Raw genomic sequence first — 21,717 nt, forward strand, 5'->3', positions numbered from 1 at the left:
AGTTCTTACAAACCCCAGTGAGTACATATACCACAACCACCCACTGTGGGTTCAGAAAAGAACTCTGAGAGTATCTCTCAGTGGGAAAGTCAAAAACGAATTTTTACATTTCCTTTGAGCCTAACCAGCTGTTTCTTCTTTAAAGATTTCCCTTTGAGATTTCCATTTCATGACAAAGCCTAACCAATACTTTTTTGGCAAGTAAGAGTTGTGGGAGTGTATCTGTCATTATAAGAAGTCAGAGCCAGAAATGTGTTCCACCGTGCTGGGTGATGTTAATTTTTTTAAAGTTGACTTTATATTATAAAAATTCTCAAACGTGCATAAATGGAGGGGTGCAGGGTAATGAATACCCATGAACCCATTACATAGCTTCAGTGCTTGTCAACATTTTATCAGTATTGTTTCATGTATTTCCCCTACAATTCCTAACCTTCACCCCCCACCCCCACCAGTGTTTTAAAGCAAAACCCGGATTCCACCTCACATACTTATACTTCAGTGTGTATCTCAAGCAGATAAGGACTTTTTTTTTTTTTTTTTTTTTTTTACAAAACCTAGTTATGGTGTCATGTCAGTGATTCTTTAAATATCATTACATGTTCAGAACACATTCAGATTCCCTAATTGGATCCTGTTTTAAAGTCATCATCATCATCATCTCATCATCATTGTTATCATCATCATCAATAGTAAAAAGATATTGACAACAAGAAAGCCCATTCCTTGTACTTGATTGAGGCTTTTGAGTGGTACCAGTCCATGCCTATTGTCTAGCATAAGTATTAATTGAACTTCCTTTAACTCTCAAAAATATCCTAATGTGGGAGATAAGTTCTATGATTCATAAGCCTCTTTCTGTTTATAACAGTTCCCCCTCTCTTTTTAATGAATTTATTTGTTAAACAGGCTGTATAATTTGCTCCATAAAATTTCCCACATTCTGGATTTGGCTGATTGCATACTGGTTTTGTTCAACTTATTTCTCTATCCCAACTGTCTTTTGTATACTCATATTAAGAAACTTAAGTTATGCATGTATACATGTATGTATATATTGGCAGAAATGCTTCATAAGTGGTGGTGAAATAATCTTAATTCTTCATATCCAGCAGGAGGGTTATAATATCTGCTTTGTTTCATTCCTAGTGATACTAAGAGTGCTTAGTGAGTTTAGGAGTTGTCAGCTTGATCTGTCCATCATCAAGTTTCCCAGAAAACTGTCAACTAATGGTGCAGCATATTCATTGTGGATCATTGCTGTTTTCCATTATTTTGTTTGAGTTTCCAAATTGATATATTTTTTTATTTTTCAAAGTATACATTTGTTACATTTAAATTATTTTGCTAGTGTTTCTAAACTTGCATATGGTTAAATATGTGATCTAATTTTTAAAGTTTTTTTCCTCTTGGAAGTCCAGATGGTAACCCAGAGGTTGAGAATGTTTTTTAAAACATTATATACATGAGTATTTTTATTACAATGGCTTTACTGACTTGTCATTTAACCATGAGCCAAATTCAGAGTCTGTTAAATGAGACTGCCGTGTGTTAATTCTAACAATGGGCCCTATAGAAATAAAAGGCCCTGTAGAAATAAAAATGCCTTTTAGTAGTAATTTCATGTGGGAAATCATTTTGAAGTTGCTCCACCTTGTTATGCAGGGATTTTTTTTTTTGAGATATAGTTCATAAACCATGAAATTCAGCATTTTAAAGTATACAATTCAGTGGTTTAGTATATTCACAAAGCTGTACAATATTTTCTTCACTCTCAAAGGAAAACCCCATACCTATTAGTCAATTCCCATTTCCCTCTCCCCTAAAATGACAACCACTAATCAACTTTCTGACTGTATAGATTCACCTATACTGGGCATTTTGTATTATTGGAATTATACAGTATTTAGTTCCTGACCTGCCTGACCTCCTTCACTTAGCATAATGTTTTTTTTTTTATTTTTTTTTAATTTTTTTTTAATTTTTTTTTTTTTTAAGATAGTCACACACAGAGAGAGAGAGAGAGAGAGAGAGAGAGAGAGGCAGAGACATAGGCAGAGGGAGAAGCAGGCTCCATGCACCGGGAGCCTGACGTGGGATTCGATCCCGGGTCTCCAGGATCGCACCCTGGGCCAAAGGCAGGTGCTAAACCGCTGCACCACCCAGGGATCCCTAGCATAATGTTTTAAAGGTTCATCCATGTCATAATGTTCATCAGAAATTTATTCCTTTTTGTGACTGAATAATATTCCATTGTGTATGTATAACACGTTTTCCTTACCCAGTCATCAGTTAATGGATATTTGGATTGTTTCCACTTCGGGGCTGTTATGAATATGGCTACTGTGAACATTCATGTACAAGTTTTTGTATGGATAGTTTTCAGTTCTCTTGGAGTGACATCGTTAGTCATATGGTTACTCTAACTTTTTGAGGAACCACCAAACTGTTTTCCAAAACAGCTGTATCATTTTTCATTCCTACCAGCAATCTATGGGAGTTCTAATATCTCCACATCCTCACCAAAACTAGTTACTGTCTGTCTTTTTTGTTATAGCCCTTTCAAGTGGGTGTGACATGTTTCTTGTGGTTTTGATTTGTTCTCCCTAATGACTGATGATGTTAGGCATTATTTTATGTACTATTGACTATTCATATATCTTCTTTGCAAACTGCCTACTTGATTCTTTGCTCATTTTTAAGTTGAGTTTATTGTTTTTTTGAGTTGTAAGAATTCTTTATATATTCCACACACTAGAACTTTATCAGATATATGGCTTTCAGATATTTTCTCTTGTTCTATAGGTTGCCTCTTCACTTAATTGATAATGTCCTTGAAGCAGAAAATTTTTCAATTTTGATGAAATCAAATTTATATATTTTTTAATTGCCTATACTTTTAGTATCCTACCTGAGAAACCTTTGCATGACCCAGGTCTTGAGGATTTACATCTATGTTTTCTTTCCAGAGTATTAGAGTTTTAGCTCTAATGTTTATTTCTTTGATCACTGCTGAATTAATTTTATGATTTTAAGAGTCCAATACCATTCTTTTGCATATTGCTCAGCACCATTTATTGAGGAGATTATTTTCTGCATTAAATGGTCTTGCCACTCTCATTAAAAATTAACTGACAAAGATGGTATGGGTTGTTTTGAGACTTACCTATTCCATTAACCTACCCACATATCTGTCCTATGGCAATAATATACAGTGTTGATTCCTGTAGTTTTATAGTAAGTTCTGAAATTGAAATTCACCTGTTTTGCTCATTTCACGTATCACCTCCTCTCTGGCAACCACCACTTCTCTGTATTTCCTCCAATGTTTTACGAATTTTTGTTTTGTTTTGTTTTGTTTTGTTTACTGCTATGGATTCTTTTCATGTCCTTGAGAATTTTAGGATCAATTTGTCAATTTCCCCATCTGGGATTTGACAGGGGTTCTATTGAATCAGCAGACCAGTAGGGTGTATTGACAGCTTAACAATATTAAGTCTTACAATTGGTTAACAAAGGATGCTGTTACACTTACTTAGGTCTTTTCATTTCTTTCAATGATGTTTTATAGTTTTCAGTATGCAAGTCCTACACACTTATGTTGAATTTCTAAGTATTTTATTCTTTTTGATGCTGTTAAATGGAATTATTTTGATTTCATTATTGGACTGTTCATTGCTAGTATACCTATACAGTTATTTTTTTTAATAAAGGTAGAGTTGACATACAATGTTATATTAGTTTCAGGTATACAACATAGTGATTTGGCAATTTTATACATTAAACTATGCCCACCAGGATAAATGTAGTTACCATCTGTCATTATACAATATTATATACAGTATGATTGACTATTTTCCCCATGCTGTAGTTTTTATCCCCATGACCTAGTTTATAACTGAAATTTTGTACCTCTTAATCCCCCTTAACCTATTTCACCCATCCTCCCAACCCTCATCTCTGCCAATCAGTTTATTTTCTGTATTTATGATTCTGTTTCTTTGGGGTTTTGTTTGTTCATTTGTTTTGTGTTTTAGATTTTACATATAAATGAAGTCATATGGTATTTGTCTGATGTATTTACCTAACATAATACTGTCTAGGTTTCACCATGTTGTCACAAATGGCAAAGTCTCATTTTTTTGAGGCTAATATTCCATTGTATCTATGCCACATCTTCATTATCCATTCATCTAGTAATGGACACTTAGGCTACTTTCATATGTTGGCTATTTAGACAGGTACCTAGTAATAGAATTACTGAATCATATATGGTATTTCTAGTTTTAGTTTTTTGGCAAAACTTCATAATGTTTTCCACAGTGAAAACACAAATTTACATTCCCAGCAATGGTGCATGAGAGTTCCCTTTTCTCCACACCCTCACCAACATGTGTTTGTCTTTTTGATTCTAACCATTCTGACTGGTATGAGGTGATACCTCATTGTGGTTTGATTTGCATTTCCCTGATAACTCATGATGTTGAGCATCTTTTCATATGTCTGTTGACCACCTATATGTCTTTGGAAAAATGTCTATTTACATCCTCTGCCCAATTTTTAATTGTTTTGAGTTATAGAAGTTCTTTATATTGGATATCAACCCTTTATTAGATATGCCATTTGCAAATATCTTCACACATTTAGTAGGGTTGTTTTGTTGTTGTTGTTGTTGTTTTTGTCTTGTTTCCTTGATGGTGTCCTCTGTTGTCCTTTGTAATTTAATGCAGTCCCAATAGTTTAGTTTTGTTTTTATTTCTTTTCCCTGAGGAGACATATCTAGAAAAATGTTGCTAAGGCTCCTGTCCAAAAGATTATTGCTCATTTTTTCTTTTAGGAGTTTTATTTCAGGTCTCACATTTAGGTTCTCAATTCATTTTGAGTTTATTTTTGTGTATGCTGTAAGAGAGCCATCCATTTTGCCTGTATCTATACATTTATTGAAAAGGCTGTCTTTTCCCTAGTGTATATTCTTACCTCTTTTTCATAGATTGACTATGTAAGTATGGGTTTATTTCTCAATTCTCTATCCTTTTCCATTGATCTCTGTGTCTATTTTTGTGCCAGTGACATACTGTTTCAATTACTATAGCTCAATAGTGTATCTTGAAATCTAGGATTGTGATACCTCTAGCTTTCTTCTCAAGATTGCTTTAGCTATTTGGGGTATTTTGTGGTTCCATAAAAATTTTAGGATTATATGTTCTACTTCTGTAAAAAAAAAAATGCTATTGGTATTCTGAAAAGGATTGCTTTGAATCTGTACATTGCTTTGGGTAGTATGGACATTTTAACAATATTAATTCTTACAATTCATGAGCATGGTATATCTTTCTATTTCTTTGTGTTGTCTTCCATGTTTTTCATAAACATCTTATAATTTTCAGGGTATGAGTCTTTCACCTCTTTGGTTAAGTATATTCCTAAGTGTTTTTTTAGTTCAATTGTAAATGGAATTGTTTTCTTAATTTCTCTTTCTGCTACTTTGCTATTACTGTACAGAAACACATTTTCTGTATATTAATTTTATATCCTGTAGCTTTACTGAATTCACTTATTTGTTCTAATAGGCTTTTAATGGGTTCCTTAAGATTTTCTCTATATGGTATCATGTTATCTGCATTTCACTTCTTTCTTACAATTTGGATTTTTTTTTTAAATTTTTTTCCTTGTCTGATTGCTACAGCTAGGACTTCCAGTACTATGTATCTTTTAATATATTGTTGAATTCAGTTTGCTATTTTGTTGAGGGTTTTTGTATCTATGTTCATCAGAGATATTGGTTTGTAGTTTTCTTTCTTTATAGTGTCTTTGTTTTTAGTATCAGAATACTGCAGGCCTCATAGAATGAATTTGGAAGCTTTCCTTTGTGAATTTTTCCTTTTGGAATAGTATGAGAAAAAATAAGTATTAACTCTGCTTTAAATGTTTGCTAGAATTCATGTATGAAGGCACGTGGTCCTAGATTTTTTATGAGAGTTTAATACTAATCCAGTTTTGTCACTAGTAATTGGTTTCTTCATATTTTCCATTCATTCCTGATTTAGTTTTGGAAGGTTGTATGTTTCTAGGAATTTATCCATTTTCTTCCAGGTTGTCCAATTTGTTGGCATGTAATTTTCATAATATTATCATAATTTTTTATAGTTCTTTGATTTCAGCTATTTCTCCTCCTTCATTTCTGGTTTTATTGGAGTCTTCTTTCTTCTTTTATTAATGAGTCTAGCTAATGGCTTATCAATTTAATCTATCTTTTCAAAGAACCAGTTCTTTTTTTCATTGATCTATTCTTGAGTCTATTTCATTCATTTCAGTGCTAATCTTCATTATTTCTTCCTTCTACTAGCTTTGAGCTTTTCTTTTTTCTAAATCATTTAGGTGTGAGGGTAGATGAGATTTTTATTTCTTGAGGTAGGCTTGTAACATTTTAAACTTCCCTCTGAGAACTACTCTAGCTGTGTCCTGAAGATTATGAACTGTTGTGTTTTACTTTTCATTTGTTTCCATGTATCTCTTTTTTTTACTTCCTCTTTGATTTTCTTGTTAACCCATTAGTTATTTTTTTTTAATATTTATGTATTTATTTGAGAGAGTAAGAGAGAGAGAGCGCATGACGGAGGAGCAGAGGGATGGACAGAATCTCAAGCATACTCCACACAGAGCGTAGAGCACAATGCAGGGCTTAATCTCATGACCTCGAGATCATGACCTGAGCTGAACCCAAGAGTAACTCACTTAACCAACTGAGCCACCCAGGTGACACACTATAAGTTATTTAGTAGTATGATATTTAGCTTCCATGTGTTCGTGAGGTTTGTGTTTTTTCCAGTTTTTTTCTTAAACTTGATTTCTTGTTTTATACCATTGTGGTCAAAAGATGCTTGATATGATTTCAGTCTTCCTAAAAGTATTTAGATTTGTTTTCTGTCCTAATGTGTGATTTATCCTGGAAAATGTTCCATGTGTACTTGAAAAAAAAATGTTCTGCTGTTTTTTGGATGGAATGTTCTGTATTTATCTCTTAGGTCCATCTGGTCTAACATGTCATTCAAAGCCACTGTTTCCTTGATCTATCTATTTATTTGAGTGTTACTATTATTGTATTACTGTCAATTTCTCCCTTTATTAATATTGGCTTTTTGTATTTTGGTGCTCCTGTGTTGAGTGCATAGATATTTACAATTGCTATATCCTCTTATTGGATTGATCCCTTTATCATTATGCAGTGCTGTTCTTTGTGTCTTACTATACCGTCTTTGCTTTAATGTCTATTATGCTAAGCGAAATAAGTGCATCAGAGAAAGACAATTATCATATGATCTCATTCTTATGTGGAATTTAAGAAACAAAACAGAGGATCATAGGGGAAAAGGGGTGAAAAAAGCAAAACAAAAGCAGAGGGAGACAAACTATAAGAGACTCTTAATCATAAGAAACAAACTGAAGAGGAAGGGGGAGGGGGATGGGTAACTGGGTGATGGATATTAAAGAGGGCACGTGATGTAATGAGCACTGGATGTTATGTACCTCTGAAACTAATAATACATTATATGCTAATTAACTGAATTTAAATTTTAAAAACCCAAGACAAAAAAAATAGTCTATTTTGTTTGACATAAATATTGCTACCCCACTTTTTTTTCACTTCCATTTGCATGGAATAACTTTTTGCATCCCTTCATTTTCAGTCTGTGTATCTTTAAATCTAAGTTGGTTTCTTGTAGTCAGTATATAAATGGGTCTTGTTTATTAGCCATTCAGTCGCCCTATGTCTTTTGATTGGAGCATTTAGTTCATTTACATTTAAAATAATTGTTGTGGGCAGCCCAGGTGGCTCATCGGTTTAGCGGTTTAGCACTGCCTTCAGCCCAGGGCCTGATCCTGGAGTCCCGGGATCGAGTCCCATGTCAGCCTCCCTGCATGGAGCCTGCTTCTCCCTCTGCCTCTGCCTGTGTCTCTGCCTCTCCCTCTCCCTCTCCCCACCCCTCTGTCATGAATAAAGAAATAAAATCTTAAAAATAAATAAATACATACATACATACATAAATACATACATACATAAATAAAGCAAACAAGCAATTGTTGTTAGATATGTCCTTAATGCCATTTTGTTAATGTTTCCTGGTGTTTCTGTAGTTCTTCTCTGTTCCTTTCTTCTTTTGCTTTCTTCCCATGTGGTTTGATAGTTTTCTTTAATGTTATGTTTGGATTCATTCACTTTATTTTTTGTATATCTATTATAGGTTTTTCATTTGTGGTTACCTTTGGGCTCATATAGAATATCCTGTGTGTGTGTGTGTATAGTAATCTCTATTAAATTGAGGACACTTAAATTTGAACACATAAAAGCACTAAATTTTTGCTTCCCTTTCATATTTTATGTATAGGATATTATATTTTACAACATTTTATTTTGTTTATCCCTTGGCTAAGTTTTGTTGATACAATTTATTTTTCTGGTTTTGTTTTAACCTCCACACTGACTTTATGAGTGATTCATCTACTACCTTTACTATATGTTTGCTTTTACCTGTGAAATTTTTCCTTTCATAAATTTCTTCTAGTTATGGTCTTTTCTTTCCACTTAAAGAATTCCCTTTAACCTCTTTCATAAGGCTGGTTTAGTGGTGATGAACTACTTTAACTATTGTTTGGGAAACTAGCTCTTCTTCAGTTCTGAGTGATAATCTTGCTGGGTAAAGTAGGCATTCTTGATTGTAGGTTTTATCCTTTCAGCACTTAGAATATATAATGCCACTCTCTTCTGGCCTGTAGAATTTCTGCTAAAAAAATCATCTCATAGCCTTATGGAGTTTTCCTTATATGTAACTGTTTTCTCTTGCTGCTTTTAAAATTTTCACTTTATCATTACTTTTTGCCTTTTTAGTTATTATGTATCCTGGTGTGGATCTTCTTGAGTTCATCGTATAGGCACTCTCTGTGCTTTCTGACCTGGATTCTGTTTCCTTCTGCATATTAGAGAAGTTTGCAGCTATTTTTTTTTCCCAAATATGTTTTCTGCCCCCTTCTCTCTCTCTTCTCCTTCTGGGATCCCTCAATGTGAATGAGTGTTATTCTCAATGATGTTGCAGAGTCTCTTAAGTTATTCTCATTTTTAAAATTCTTTTTCCTTTTGTTGTTCCGTTTGGTTGCTTTCCATCTCCTGCCTTCCAGATCACTGATCTGTTCTTCTGCACCCTTTAATCTGCTGTGGATTACCTCTAGGATATTTTTCATTTCAGCTACTGAATACTTCAGCTATGACTGGTCATTTTTTATATTTTCTTTCTCCTTGGTGAAGTTCTTACTGACTTCAACAACCCTTTTCTCAAGTCCAGTGAGTATTACCATAACTTTGAATTTTTTATAAGGCATATTGCTTATCTCTTTCAGTTAGCTCTTCATTTTCATTAGTCTTCATGCAACAATTGATTTTTATGTATTCAACTTGTATTCTGTAAACTTACTCAACTAGTGTATTAGTGCTAATTTTTTGGGTAGATTCCTTAGGAATCTATTAGTAAATCTATTAGTGATTCCATTAGTAAATCCTTATGTAGGATTGACTATATACAAGATTATGTCATCTACAAATAGAGATAGTTTAATTTCTTCCTTTCCAATCTGAGTGCCTTTATTTCCTTTTCTTGCCTAAATTTTCCTGGCTAGAACCTGCAGTAGACATACATCTGTCCTGGAGAAAGTTCCATGTACACTTGAGAAGAATACATTCTATTATTTGACAGAATGTTCTCTAGATATTGGTTGGCTAAGCTGATTTCCAGAGGTTTTCTTCCTTAATTTATATCCATTGTTGAAAGTGGAGTACTGAATAATCTATTTTTCCCTTTAATTCTGTCATTTTTTACTTTATGTATTTCAGTGCTTGGTTTTTAGGTTCATATATAATTATTACATCCCAATCGACTGACCCTTTCATTATTATAAAATGTACTTATTTCTGGTAATATAATATTGTCTTAAGTCCTACTTTGTCCAATATTATTATAGCCACTCTAGTTCTTTTTTGATCACTGTTTGCATGATACATATTTTTATATCCACTTACTTTCAGCCTATTTTTATCTTTAACACTAAAGCATGTCTCCTATAGATGACATAGATTTGAAATTTTAATCTTTTTTTTTCAGTCTTTGCCTTTTATTATTTAAACCATATACAGTAAATGTAATTACTATTGAGGTAGGATTTATGTCTGCCAATTTATTATTGGTTTCTGTATATATTTTGTTTCACTATTCTTCCTTTACTGCCTTATTTTGTGTGCAAAAGATATTTTCCTCTGTATCATTTTAATTCCCTTGTCACTCTTTTACTGTATTTTTTGGGAGTTATAACAATCTAATTTAGAGTAATACCGATTTTTTAAAAAGATTTTATTTATTTATTCATGAGACACACAGAGAGAGAGAGGCAGAGACATAGGCAGAGAGAGAAGCAGTCTCCATGCAGGGAGCCCGATGTGGGACTTGATCCTCGGACTCCATGCCCTGGGCCAAAGGCAGACACTAAACCACTGAGCCACCCAGGCATCCCAAGAGTAATACCAATTTAATTACAGTATTGTACAGAAACTTTTTTACTATATAGCTCTACTCGCCCCTTTTCCTTTGTGCTTTCATTGACATCTAGTTTTATGCATTGTATGTACATTAACACAAATTTATAATTACTACTTTATAAGTTGCTTTTAAATCATATAGAAAAAGAGTTAAAAACAACATATGTAAAGTCTTTTCTATTTACCTATGTATTTACTTTTACTGGTGTTCTTTATGTTTTCATATGGAGTCAAGTTACTATCTAGTGTCCTTTCCTCTCAGTCTGAAGAACTCCATTTAGTATTTCTTGTAGAGCAGGCCCAATAGCAATAAACATTCTCAGATTATTCATCAGGAAATACCTCAATTTATTATTCACTTTTAAAGCATAGTTTTGCTAGATATAGAATTTCATAGTTGTCTTATTCTTGCAACATTTAAGTATGTCATCCCAATGCCTTCTGGCCTTCATTGTGGGTTATGCATCATCAGCTGTTAATCTTACTGAAAAATCTCTTGTACTTGAGGAGTTCTTTTTTTACTGGTTCCAAGATTCTTTATCTTTGGCTTTCAACAGCTATAATTAGTCTAGGTTTGGAACAGTTTTTTATGTTACTTGGAGTTGGCTGAGCTTCTTGAATATGTGTACATTATGTTGTTCATCAAATTTAGGGAGTTTGGGGTCATTATTTCTTCAAATAGTTTTCCTACTTCATACTCTTACTCTCCCTCTTTTACTTTGGGGATGCTCATTATGAATATGTTGGTATATTTGACAGTCTCCTCACAGGTCTCTGAGGATCTGTTATTTTTTCTTCATTCTTTTTCCTTCCTGTTTCTTGGAATGGATAATTTCAATTGACCTATCTTCAACTTCTCTCCCCACTGCTTTTTCTCTCCCCTACTCAAATCTATTATTGAATCCTTCTAATGGCCTTTTTAATTTAGCTATTTCACTTGTCAGTTCCAAAATTGCCACTTCTTTTGTTATTACGGTTTCTACTTCTTTTATCTCATCTATTTGAGAAAACATTGTTTTCCTACTTTTAGTTCATTAAGCAGGGCATCCTTCAGGTCTCTGAACATACCTGAAATAATAAGTCAGAGTCTTCATCTAGTTATCTTAGTAACAGCTTTCTTTCTCTGTATTGATTATACTATGGTCAACATAGAAGCTAGACATTTTAAATTATGTAGTTACTCCAGAAGCTAGATTCTCTGCCCTACCCAGGATTTGTTATTGTTGCTGGTGCTGTTTAGAGGAGTGCTTGAGATATAGAGGAGATTCTGGAGTACCAGTGTATATTTGTTTCTTACTCTGGGTGCTACTTACTTGGGTATGTTTTATTTGTGAGAATTTGCAAGCTATAAAATTATGTGTAATTTTCTATGTATCATGCTACATTAAAAAATTTTTTTAAATTGTGTTTTAGGAGTGCCTTGGTGGTTCAGTCAGTTGACTGCCTTCAGCTCAGGTCATGATCCCAGGGCCCTGGAATGGAACCACACATTGGGCTCCCTGCTCAGGCGGGGGCCTGCTGCTCCCTTTCCCTCTGCCCCTTCCTCCTGCCCCTTACCCCTGCTAATGCTCTTTCAAATACATAGTAAAATCTTTAAAAAATAATAAAATAAAACAGTTCTTTTCTTATGTGGTTATGGCAGATTTAATATAAACTTCTTTTAGGACTAATTTGCACCCATTTTTATATGCATCCATCCAGAATACAAGATTGGTAGCCTAGATAAGTGTTAACCATAGCTTTGAACTTGGCCCTTTGATTCCTCAGGAGAACCTGTGCCTGTCAAGGGTTGGATCCTGAGACCTGTGGTGCCTCCTTTTCTTTTGGTTGTTCATGGAGCATGTACTACAATGGATGTAAGTTTGCCAGAAGCAAGATCCCAAGAAAATTTAAGCTGCTTGGGGATGACCCAAAAGAGGTTTGTTTACTTCCTGATATATAATCTCTCATTTTCATGGAAAATTGATGAGTACAGATGAAGTGAGCAGTCTAACATATTCTCTTAAACTCTCATTAACATAAAGAATTTCATCTCAGAGGTAAATCAAGAGTTTAGCTAAACTGTAGATACACATCTTTGATAAAGTTAGCATAATAAACATGTAATAACAAAGTAGTAAAGTACGAACAGCATAAACTTTTTATACCTATGGCCTCTTGTGCTTTTATGTTGATTCCAGAGTTTTAAAGAACCATCACTTTGGTATTAAAACTAAGTGTTAACATTTTATTATTAAAACTTTCATTTTTCAAACCTGAATTATAGAAGTCATGTTCATCACTGCAACATCACCTGAGAAAGAGTCTTTACTGAAGACTCAGATTTTCATACCATGAGATTTGCAAGTTTAAAGTTATATTATGATAACTATGAGTGCATTCAAGTAATTAAAACATATTTAGATTTTAATATGCAAGTATAATTGATATTACATATTTCTCAAAATATAACTTACAGATGGATATAAATTTTAACAACTTTTGGATGTAGCTTCTAGAGGGTGCTAATTCAATAATCAAAAAACCACCCAGTATGTTTACCATTTAGATATGACCAAATGTTTAGTGACTCTATGAACCTTATAATTATCTTTCCAAACTTTAAATGCAATTGAAATATACAGTTATACTATGTACATTATAGTATTGACATGTCCCTCTAAATGAAAAATCTGTTAGCTTTATTATTTGTGTCTCTAAAATAGGTGGAAATTTAATAAAGTACAAAAACTCTTGAAATCATATAAATTTTTTCACAGGATTATATTTTTAATAAACTTTATTAAATGGGCTAGATGTCCCTTTTCAAAGGAAAAAAATACAAATACTTAATAAGCATAATGAAGTATAACAATTTTACATGTCATCAGGCAGTTTAATTTTCCACACTGGGAAGCATTTCTTAACACTATTTTATAAATGTTTATCATTTTCACCAAATTTAATATAAAGCAAATACGGGGCATGGCTGAGAACATCCTCCCTCAGATAGGTAGGAGAACTTGGCTTAGAAGCCTTCTCACCATCTAAAATACAAATAAGAGATGTAACTCCCTGGCAGAGTTATACTTAAGATTTTTAGAGAAATGTTACTGTGAAATGAGAACTTCTAAGTATGAATGGAATAACTGGGTATTATCACCTACCATTGTATAAGCATATTACCTGGAAAATCTGTTCTTTGTACAGAGGTGAGAGCATAACTGAATATTTCTCCTTTCAAGTAAACTTTAGCACATTCTGGTTCTGAGACTTTTATCCATATTTGAAGCATCTAGTCATTTTTAGTTCAATGGAAAGACCTTTTCAAATTTTGAATCCTATTTTTATGAACATTAAAAAATATAAAGATTGGATGGGATGTCTGGGTGGCTCGGCAGTTAAGCGCCTGCCTTCAGCTCAGGGCATGATCCCGGGGTCATGGGATCAAGTCCCACATCAGGCTCCCTGTGGGGAGCCTGCTTCCCCCTCTGCCTGTGTCTCTGCCTCTCTGTCTCTAGTGAATAAATAAAATCTTTAAATATATATATAAAAGTTGGACATATATGAGTCAAACAAATCCTTTCAATAGCTCATCTTCCTTGGCAGCTAATTGGAGGAGTGGAGAATGTGACCTCTTTAAGACATATGGCTTCATTCTCCTTACCCTATTACTAGTGTAGGCTTATATTTATAAAATGCCAAATATTTGCATACAGAGTACAAAGTTAATTAAAATTATAAAAATACCAAAAAGCTATATATTCTAATAACATAAACAAAAATAGATGATATATGGTTTATATTTTTTACTTAGAAATAGTCACATTAAGGAACTTTAAGTATTTAACAAGAATAACTCTATATATTGTCATTTGGATCTAGGCTGTAGGGGGAAACCTTAACTGATAGCCTCCTTGCATATAGAAAGGATTTAGAATCTAATACATAAAATTATTCATTTTATACAGGAAGAGAAACTGGAGTCTCATTTACAAAACCTGTCCACTCTTATGGCACCGACATACAAGAAACTTGCACCTGATGCATATAATAATCAGGTAAGTTTATAATTATTGACAATGATTGGAACAGTTTACTTATTACTGATGACCCACCTACTTCTAAAAATGTTTTTAAAGCAATGATTTTCCTTTGTTTTTCTAATTTTTCCTCTTCCAAATTAGTGAAGCCACAGTGTTCTGTTTCTGGTACATAAGAATTATATAATCCAAAAAAAGCATATTTTTGGTCTTTTAATCTGTAAAGATAATGAGCTTTTAAGTTTCACAAGCTGTTCAATCTACTAATTTTGTTCTCATCTCTCTTCTGTAAGCAGACTTTGGTGATTAATTAAAATTATGTGGCCTAAACCATAGGTTCTAACAATCTATTAATATTAACTGTTTTCACATATATGTCTATACATATTAAGCTATGAGTGTACTGCTTTGTAAATGTACATACATGTGTCTAGAAAGGTCTAATTTTTTAATTTGGTTCCATGAACCAAGCAAAACATCTTTTTCCTATTTTATAGATGTGTTCTAGGCTGTACCTATTTGGAGGCTAGGTGATTTGTCCAGAAATGCTCTTGAAGGAGGAAAAAAATCTATGCAGTCTCCCCTGTCATCATAACATCAACAATAGAAGTTTTGAATGTATACAGCTAGCTGCTATATTTAGTATATATAACATATATATACATATATATATTTATGTAATAAACTAGATACTGTATTTAATCACTGAACATAAAGATGAGCAATATAGGATTTCTGTCTTTAAGGATTTCATTCTGTAGAGGAGACAGAGATCTGTAAAATAGCAGTTACGGAATAATGTGTTAACAGCTAAAATAAAGGTGTGCACATTTTTTTTTATAATAAATTTATTTTTTATTGGTGTTCAATTTGCCAACATACAGCATAACACCCGGTGCTCAACCCCTCAAGTGCCCCCCTCAGTGCCCGTCACCAATTCACCCCCACCCCCTGCCCTCCTCCCCTTCCACCACCCCTAGTTCGTTTCCCAGAGTTAGGAGTCTCTATGTTCTGTCTCCCTTTCTGATATTTCCCACACATTTCTATTTCTATATTCCCTTTCACTATTATTTATATTCCCCAAATGAATGAGAACATATAATGTTTATCCTTCTCCGATTGACTTACTTCACTCAGCATAATACCCTCCAGTTCCATCCACGTTGAAGCAAATGGTGGGTATTTGTCGTTTCTAATGGCTGAGTAATATTCCATTGTATACATAAACCACATCTTCTTTATCCATTCATCTTTCGATGGACACCGAGGCTCCTTCCACAGTTTGGCTATTGTGGACATTGCTGCTAGAAACATCGGGGTGCAGGTGTCCCGGCATTTCATTGCATCTGAATCTTTGGGGTAAATCCCCAACAGTGCAATTGCTGGGTCATAGGGCAGGTCTATTTTTAACTCTTTGAGGAACCTCCACACAGTTTTCCAGAGTGGCTGCACCAGTTCACATTCCCACCAACAGTGCAAGAGGGTTCCCCTTTCTCCACATCCTCTCCAACATTTGTGGTTTCCTGCCTTGTTAATGTTCCCCATTCTGACTGGTGTGAGGTGGTATCTCATTGTGTGTGCACATTTTTGAAGGAAGAAAAAGTTCTCCCTGAAAGTCAAGATGTAAGGTCACAAATGGGCTTGCAGATCACTTAAAGATATTTAGACTTTATCCTGTATGTACGAAGCCTACCACTGGGGCATTTTAAGTGTGTGCTGGGGGCAGAGGAGGATGAAGTGATTTAATATAAAAAGGTCACTCAACAAGCCAAATTAAATGAAATACAACTTAGGTTAGTATAAGATTAAATTGGAGAAGAAGTAAGCTAGTGCAGTCATTGGGCAAGAGATGTTAAAGTCCTAAATTAAAGAAATGGCAGTAGTGACAGAATGAAGAAAATAAGTATGTGAAATATTTGAGGTAGAACTTATAGAACTTAGTGACCAATTGGATTTGAAAATAAGCAAAAGGGAGAATTTGAGGATCCACCAAATTGCTGGCTTAGGCAGGTGGTTCTATTAATTAGTGGTTCTATTAATTAGTATTTGGAGTCAGTGAGAAACAGTAAGTTTGGGGGCAAAAGGAGGAAATGATAAATTTCATTTTGGACATACTATGTTTGATATAATTCTAGGATAATTCTATGGAAAATCAGGAGAAAAATCGAGGCTAGCAGTGTAGATTTGGGAGTTGTCAAATTGCAAGTAGTTGAAACTGAATACATAGGAGTGAATGCAGTTTTTCAGAGTAGGGATTATAAAGAAGAGAAGGAGCTACAGACGGGATTCTGGAGCACATTGACATTTTTTGACTGGAGGACAAGAAACCAGTGAAGTAAATGTTGGGGGTAGGCACAATAGAGTAAGAGAGGTTAAAGATTTAAGGGAAAGAGGAAGACTTCTAGATGGAGGAAAGGTGGAGGTGATAAAGGTAGCCAGAGCAGCGTACACAGCAACAGGGGGTACAGGGAATTATGAAGAGGAGTACATTTGGCAAACATCGTCATTTAATAACATTAAAGACTAATGAGATTAGATTAGTTTACCTAGCAGAGACAGATGGAGGGGGACCAATACTAATTTAATGATTTAGCTGTGTTTCTATTTTTTGCTTTAACACTTTCCCCAAACCTCAACTCTCTTTTTTAAAGGGGGAGCAAAGAGGCAAATTTGATAATGATGATCTGTTTAGAAAGTTGTTTTATGTCACAGCTTAGGTTTTTAGAAATGTATATGATGTCTATGAAAAATTTTTTTAATGCTGTTAATACCATTATTTTACAGCCTTATCTACTTTGGTAAGTATCACAGAAAAGTATATGGGATGTTTTGGTCCTGTTGTAAAATAATTCTGAGTGAGAAAAACAATAAGTCAAGCTATAAAAAGAAAATGAATTAAGTCTATCTTACTAGATTTCAAGTTTGGCCATTTTCTGTTGAATATATTTTATTATAGGTGCCATTAATCAAATGGCTTTAGCTGGGGAAAGGACAGTATTGATGTTCTTACTCGTTTGATTCTTATTATCGATGATGTCATACACACCTGATTTTTAAACATTTATAGTCCACCCTATTATGTTATGTTTGGAGTACTTTATATATTTCCTAAACCTATAATATCCAAAATATAACAGTACCCCAAATTTTAGTTATAACAAGATGATTAGATATAACTCTTTAGATATGTTTCAGTATTTATGTGTAAATGTACAAATAAATGGCACAAAGTTTCAATTAACCTAAGCTCTAGAGATCTGTTTGTGTACCTAGAGTCAGCAATAATGTATTAGACACTTAAAACTTTGTTTAAATGGTAGACCTCACAAAATAAAATTTACATACATACTATGGAAAGAGCCCAAATATCCATCAATTGGTGAATGAATAAAGAAGATGTGATATGTGTGTGTGCACGTGTGTATACACACAGATATGTATACAAGGGAATATTACTCAGCCATCAAAAAGAATGAAATCTTGCCATTTGCAGTGATGTGAATGGAACTAGATTGTATTGTGCTAAATGAAATAAGCCCGAGAAAGACAAATACCATATGATTTCACTCATATGTGGAATTTGAAAAACAAAATGAATGAACATATGGGAAGGGGGAGGAAAGAGAGGGAAGCAAACTCTAAGAGACTTTTAACTATAGAGAATAAACAGAGTTGATGGAGGGAGGTCAACTAAATGGGTAATGGGTATTAAGGAGGGCACTTGTGATGAGCTCTGGATGTTATATGTAGGTGATGAGTCACTAAATTCTACCCCTGAAACCAATTTTACCATCTATATTAACTAGAATTTAAATAAGAAATTGAAAAGGAAAAAATAAAAATAAAAAATAGATGTCTATATAAATTAAATCAATCAGTGACTGTGAATGGATAAGGTGTTTTTTATATTGCAAGGTAGGTACTATAGGCAATGATCATCCATATGTCTTAATATGGTTTAGATATCAAAACAAAAGCTATGTGATCTTCCCACACAGTACATGGGAAGAACTGTTAAGGTTATGGGTGCTATCAAAACCTACCATTTTATTTGTCTCTTCCCCAAACTGAATATATTATCCTTATTTCTCATATCTAAATACTCTTCCCTTGCCTTGTTCCTTGATTTTATAGTAAGTCTTATTGCTAATGTGAGCTTCACATCAGAGAAAAAAGAAAATAGAGGAGAAACATGTTGAAAGCACTGAAAGAGAAAAAAAAAAAAAAAGGAGAAACACATTTAAAATACTGACAGAGAAAAAAACTGTCAACCTAGAAATCTCTACCCAGTAAAAACAACTCTCAAAAGTAAAGACAAAATATTTCTTTTGAAATTCAAAAGCTGATATAATTTGCCATCAGGAGACTAACACTTTAAAAATGTTAAAGGAAGCCCTCCAGCAGAAAGAAAATGATACCAGATAGAAATCTGTATTGACAAAAAGGAATGGAAAACATTGTAAATAATAGATAGGTGAATAAAAAACCTTTTCCCTTATTTTAAAAATCTCCTTAAAAAATGGTAGTTTGCTATTTAAAAGCCAATGCACTTTGAGGTGTATAACATGTAGAAGCAGCACAGAGGCTGGGGAATTCGAAGTCTCTCTTGTAAGGTCATATATACAGTGGTATCATATTTCTTGAATGTAGACTGTGAGAAGTGACAATATACTGCAAACCTTCAAGCAACCAGCCACTGTAGGGGAGAGAGGGCGTGTATAGCTAATCCATCAGTAAAGAGATAAAATGGAATCAATCCAAAAATGTCTTTTTTTTTTTTTTTAGATTTTCTTTATTTATTCATGAGAGAGGCAGAGACACAGGCAGAGGGAGAAGCAGACTCCATGCAGGGAACCTGACGTGGGACTCAATCCCGGGTCTCCAGGATCATGCCCTGGGCTGAAGGTGGTGCTAAACCACTGAGCTACCCAGGCTGCCCCAAAAAGTTCTTAAAAGGAATATGGAACAAAGATAAGACAAATATATTAACAAATAGCAGGAAAAACATATATACATATATATGTATATATCTGCATAACAAATAGCAAGATGGTATATTTAATCCCAACCATATGAAAAAAACTACATTAAATGTAAATGGCTTTTAACACTCCCAATTAAAAGGCAGAGTTTGTGATACCAAATAATCACATTGATATTGAACAACTGTGATACTGAAAGAAGCAAGAACCAAGAAATATCATGCTAATATCAAAGGAAAGTTGGAATGATCATATTAATATAGCAAAGTAGATTTCATAGCAAATAATATTATAGACTATAAGAGGATAATTTAATAATAATAAAAAGGTTGGTTCATCAAAAGAACATGATAATCCTATGTATGCATCTAATAATGGCACTTCACATTTTATTAAAGCTGATAGAACTATGAAAAGAAATGAATCTGCAATTATAGTCAGAGATTTCAATACATCTCTCTCAACTGTTTGAGTAAGGAGACAGAATACTTGAACAGCACTTTTAACCAAGTATAAAAGTCCCTACCCAACAACAGAATTAACATTATTTTCAAGTGTACAAGGATGATTTATCAATATAAATTATATATTGGGTCATAAAACAACTATCAATAAGTATTAAAATTTCAGAATATGTTCTTTAGCCACAGTAAAACAAAATTAAAAGCAAAAATCTGTACCAGGATATCCACAAAGTCTCCAAGTATCTGGAAACTGAGCAACATATTTCTAAATGATTTATGAGTCAAAGAATAAATCAGAAGGGAAATTAGAAAGTATTTCGAACTGAATGAAAATGAAGACATGACATTAAAATTTGCAGGATTCAGCTAAGCTATTATGTTGTTGTTGAGATATTAATATCTCTAAGCTATTATGCCTTGCTTAAAGAGACATTTATAGTACTGAACAATTGTTAGAAAATTATAAAGTCTCAAATTAACGACCTAGAATTCTACTCTAAGAAACTTGCAAAAGGAGAGCAATTTGAGCCCTAAATGGTAGAAGGAAGGAAAAACTAAATGAATGAAATGAAATACAGAAAACAAGAGAATAAATCAGTGAAACCAAAGCTGGTACTTCTAGTCTGCTAGGAAAAAGGAGAAGGCACAAATTGCCAGGGTCTAGAGATCCTACATCACTACAGACCTTCCTGACATTAAAGGAGTAATAAAGCTTTATGCCAGTAAATTCAACAATTCAGATGAAATAGGCAAAGTACTTAAAAGACACATTATGAGGGTGCTAGAGTGGCTCAGTTGGTTAAGTGTCCAACTCTCAATTTCAGCTCAAGTCATGAGATCGAGCCCCACATTGGGCTCCATGCTCAGCACAGAGAGTCTGCTTGGGATTCCCACTCCCCTCTCAAGAGCATGCATGTTCTCTCTCAATAATTAATCAATTAATTAATTAATATCTTTAAACACACACATTACCAAAACTTTACTAAAGAAAAAATAAATACTATTAAGTCATTCTATATGTATTAAAGTCATTGAATTTGTAGTTTAAAACTTTCCTAAAAACTCCAGGCCCAGATTATTTTCCTTTCCAAATTTGACTCATTATTTAAGGAAGAAATAATAATAATTCAATGGAAACTTCTAGAAAATAAAAAAGGCGTAAACTTCCCAACTCATTTTATGAAGCTGCAAATATCCTGATACTAGAACTAGACAAAAGCATTAAAGAAAGGCTATAGTCCAGTGTTCTCCATAAATATTGATGAGCAAATTCTTAGCAAAATTTTAGCAATTAGACACAACAGTGTGTAAAAGGGATAATACATCATGACCAAATGATTTTATTTCAGGAATGCTTGCTTTGTTTAACATTCAAAAATCAATGTGATTCACCATATTAGTCAACTTAATGGGGAAAATATAATTATCTCAATAGAGAGAGGAAAAAGCATTTAGCAATATTCAACATCCATAGAACAGAACTTTCTCAGCCTGATAAGGGGCATAACTGAAAAACCGAAAGGTAACTTCATACTTAATAGTGAAACAATGAAAGCTTTACTCCTAAGACTAGAAACAAGACAAGGACAGCCATTTTACCACTTCTATTAACATCTAACTGACAATTTTAGGGCAATAGGCAAGAAAAAAAACAAGAAGCATACAGA

General features: G+C 33.6%; 1 protein-coding gene across 1 annotated transcript in view; it reads left to right on the forward strand.

Moving 5' to 3' along the window:
* The window catches only part of TET2 (tet methylcytosine dioxygenase 2), a 125,191-nt gene that overhangs the window by 92,526 nt on the left and 10,948 nt on the right, over positions 1 to 21,717 (forward strand). The window contains exons 7-8 of the mRNA XM_041758875.1: positions 12,350 to 12,500; positions 14,533 to 14,622. Coding sequence (XP_041614809.1) covers positions 12,350 to 12,500; positions 14,533 to 14,622 — 241 coding nt within the window. The remainder of the gene's footprint in view (positions 1 to 12,349; positions 12,501 to 14,532; positions 14,623 to 21,717) is intronic.

The sequence above is a fragment of the Vulpes lagopus genome, chromosome 6 (genome assembly GCF_018345385.1).
Source record: "Vulpes lagopus strain Blue_001 chromosome 6, ASM1834538v1, whole genome shotgun sequence".
Taxonomy (NCBI): Eukaryota; Metazoa; Chordata; class Mammalia; order Carnivora; family Canidae; genus Vulpes; species Vulpes lagopus.